Here is a 4,125-nt window from a genome sequence, read left to right as displayed (position 1 = left end):
AATACATATATTTATGCGAAATAACCAAAAGTCGGAGCGTTACAAACTTATGACATTGGCTGCTTGCTTGGACATTTTATGAAATTTTGATCTCCAAATTTTGAAACCAAAATAACATTTAAAAGTGAGAAACTACATATTGCAGAATTAAATTTCTCCTATTACTTTGGTTTTCACTCATTAAATTAGAGTGACGTGGTAGTTTTCAACTAAGCCCAAAATTCTGATGTGATGATGCATTGTAATTCATTAATAGATAGTACCTCTCAAGTCTCAACATTCCTATATGACATCTTTTTTACATCACATTAAAATTAGAACAACTGATTCAAATCTATTCTCTTTCTATTTTCTTAAAACTAAAACAAAAAAGTTCAAAAAATAAAAATAAAAAAATAAAATAGAATAACAAAGGGTATTAGATATGATAGATTAACAATTTCTCATATCATAGTGCTGATCTCCAATGTATAAGGGCCACAATATTTAATTTCTTAATTGCAAGCAGGTACCAAACACCTTGAAAACAACCCCTTCATTTTGTTCTGTATTATAAAAAAACAAAAAAAAAAAAAGAAATTGAAAGGATGTTAATATCAATTTGTATTTACAGTTAAAATCTCTATTTCAACAACAATTTAACTTAAAACACTATTTTCTCGTAAATTTAAATAAATGTTAATAAAATCTAAGTAAAAAAACCAAACATTTGTAATTAAATAATAACAATAGTTTTCATACAAATAAATACAAAAAGTATTTTCAAATAATGTGACAATAAACTAGTATTATTGACTAAATTTAGGACTTAATGAAATTTCATTACCAAAAACATAAACTAAAATAAAAATAAAAAAAAAAACTCCATAATATAAGTATCAAAATAATAATTTCTCAAAATAAGAAAGGTGCCAAAATAGTTTTTCACCATTTAGGTTTTAAAATGAAATAAAAACATTTATTTGATATATTTCTTCTCTTTCAATCAAGAAAAGTATTCAAAACCAAACAAAGAACTTATCGTACTGACCCATGAATAATTTTGTTGTAGGGGCCAGTGAACTTTCTTCACGTCCAAATACAGCCAAAAGAAAGATAAATATTTACATATTTATTTTTATAATTAATAAACCTAAAAAAGTAATAAATTAAAAAGAAAAACAGTAATAATCAGATGATTAAGAAAGTCTGAAGTGGAATCTTTGTCTCTCTCTTTAGTGCAAAAGTAATGATCAGATCAGATCTTTGTTAACAAAACTGACAAATTTTCTTTATATCAAGAACTAAATAAGAGTTTATAAATATTTTAAAATCTTTAATCATTTCAGACACCCTAATAGTTTGAGACCATGTTAGATGTTTTGAACTGAAGTATAAATATTTTCAATACTCAAAATTTTCTAAAATCTATACAGTTTATACTTCTACTAGATACAAAATTATAGATTAAGGTTTGAGTATAATTTAGAAAAAATTTAAAACAGTCAAAGAAAAGGCACAAATTCAAAGCTAAAGCATGGTTAAAATTGTAATTTTATTGCTTTCATATTATAAATATAAATAATGAATAAGAAAATTATCAAAAATAGTAAAATGTAAAAAAAAATGTAAATGTAATCAAATTCATAGTAAACATTAGTAAATAGTTTGTTTGTTTGTTTTTTTTTTGAAAAACAATTGTAAATATACTATATTAAATACATACAAAATATTAGTAGAAGTATGAATTCTACCTTCGATTAAATAAAACCTCTTGTTTTCAAATACTCTTCAAAGAATGATACTTGATAAATACCAATCTACACTAATCAAAACTGCAAAATTACCAACTATTTATTTTAAAAAAACTTGAAAGGAAAAAAGATCCTCTCCTTTCCCATTTTTTGGATCACGAACTCAATATAGTGAATATAGAAATTTTGTATTTTTTTTTATCAAATGACTCAAATTTCGAGTACAATAATAATTATAAAAAAAAACTAATTTTTTAGGTACGTCACAAAGCATCAACGAATTATTAATATTTCTTATAGTCCATTCGCAATTACTAGTTCACACCATCGTGAACTGATGAGACGCTGAACATTTCAAGATGCACCACAAATTCTAAATAAATAAAAACTTGCTCATTATTAAAAAAAATTCTCACTCGATGTCTCATCAATTCACGACGGGGAGACCCATAGTCGCAAATGGACAACTCAAGGTTGACTATTGCTTTGTGATAGAAATAAAAGATCAGTTTTCATTATCTTTAAATTGACAGTAGAGAAATCAAATATGAACCATTTATACAAAAAAAAAAACAAAAAGTGTAGATAATGTGGATTGAGGTAGAGAGGAAACTAATAATAATAATAAAAAAAAAAAAAAAAAAGAGGTGGAAAAGGAGGGAAAGGAAATACCCGCTTGGAAGAATGGAGTAGTTCAGGTGGTATTTTGTAGAGATCTTCATCAACAGGTTTAGGAATTGTAGTAAGATTGGATCTAGGCGGAGGACGGGAAATGGAAGACACGTCGTTTTGCTTCAATTTTCGGGCTCCCCCCGTTTCCGTCACGTCGAACACTCTCCCGCCTTGCTGCATCATCATCATTTGCTGTTTCTTTATTGGAATCTGATGATGTTCTTTTAATCCCACATGCGGGTAACGCTTTTCCCTCACCCGTCCCTGCAAAGTCCCGCCACGTGTCTCAATACTTATACTCCATACCCTAACTCTCACCCTCACCCTCATTCATTTCGCGTTTCATTCCTTTCACCAACCCAATTTCCCGTGATTTAATTCAATCAAAAAAGAAAAAAAAAAAAAAAAAGGAACTCTAACAAATTCCTTGTTTGTTTCCCTAGAAAAATATAGCTACATTTTCTCGGAAAATTCCCTCATCCCTTCCATTTAGTCTAAACTCAGTACTGGAAAGAAACAGAGAGATACAATTCGTCGTTGTAATCGGAGGTAAACAATTAAGAGAGAGATGGAGACCTTGCGTACGGTGGTGGGGAGTGGCGGAGGTTTCATCCGATCGGCGGAGTACAAGTCGGAAGGAGGCGGGCAGGGGCCACTTTCTCCGGAGGAGGAACTGTAGCGGATCAAACCAGCTTGACGAGCTGTTTCGAAATACTGAGTGATCGGCAAATCTTTAGCCTTATCCCAGTCTCCAAACGCCGGGATTTGGTGGTGTTGCAAGTGGATTTGGCCACTGTTTCTGTTCGAATAAATCTTAAATAAAAAAAAAAAATAAACAGAGAAATGTAAATTGAAATGAAATGGAACGAAACTCAACAGATAGAGATCTGTAGTAGAGACAGACGAAGAAGAAAAAAAGAAGGAGAGAGGAAAATGGGAAAGAGTTACTTACAGAGACTTCCATAAGAGAGAGAAGAAGAAGAAGAAGAAGAAGAAGCCAAAGAAAAAAGGCCAAAAGAAGAGGATGAGAATGAGAAAGAAGAAGAAGAAGGCAATGGATATTTTTGACTTTTTGAAGAAATTTGTATAGGAATTTGAAGGTTCTGATTAGGGCAATGGAAGCAGGGAAAAAGAAAGAAAGTGATGAGCAAATCAGAGGTAAGAGAAAAAAAGCAAAAAGTTTAGAGAAGCTTTTTGGGTGTTTCAGCTTTCACACTCTGCCCAACCATTATCATCCTATAAATTCTTCCCCCAAAATCTATATCTTTCCCTTTTTTTTTATATAATTTTTTTAAATATTGTTTTCTTATAATTTTCAATCTATTTATAAAATATATCAAAATAAATCTCACGTCCCTTTCTTATATTATATTATAAATTTACTCCAATAAATAATGGTATACATTTTATAAGTCCTATCAATTTAATTTATACATTGTGTTTGTAAAAATTTATATCAATACATTCATTTATTAATGATGTAAAACATTCTCCCATTTCTCAAAAATTAAAATTTATCATTAATAATACCTTCATTAAGGTCTGAGGATGATCCATAGTTTTAAATTTTTGGCATGTCAAATTGGACTTTATTTTAAGGATTTTAAGTTATTTATTTATTTTATTTCATTCCAAGTCCAAATTAAGGTGACAATAAGTCAATACAAAGTTAAATATATTAATTCCTACTCCAACTTTAGTGAGACCCACAACCAATTTT

At 29.3% G+C, this 4,125-nt stretch overlaps 1 protein-coding gene across 1 annotated transcript; it reads right to left on the bottom strand.

Annotated features, from left to right (window-relative positions):
* Positions 1–210: 210 nt before the first annotated feature.
* LOC101218053 (hypothetical protein) lies at positions 211–3,649 on the bottom strand. The gene is made up of 4 exons (XM_011650723.2): positions 3,358–3,649; positions 2,982–3,218; positions 2,406–2,669; positions 211–545 (listed from the first exon to the last, which is right to left on the bottom strand). The coding sequence occupies exons 1-4, from the start codon at positions 3,367–3,369 to the stop codon at positions 495–497; spliced, it is 564 nt and encodes a 187-aa protein (XP_011649025.1). The 5' UTR covers positions 3,370–3,649; the 3' UTR covers positions 211–494.
* Between the last annotated feature and the right edge of the window lie 476 nt (positions 3,650–4,125).

The sequence above is a fragment of the Cucumis sativus genome, chromosome 2 (assembly GCF_000004075.3).
Source record: "Cucumis sativus cultivar 9930 chromosome 2, Cucumber_9930_V3, whole genome shotgun sequence".
NCBI lineage: Eukaryota > Viridiplantae > Streptophyta > Magnoliopsida > Cucurbitales > Cucurbitaceae > Cucumis > Cucumis sativus.
This window is presented reverse-complemented; position numbering and strand designations above follow the sequence as displayed.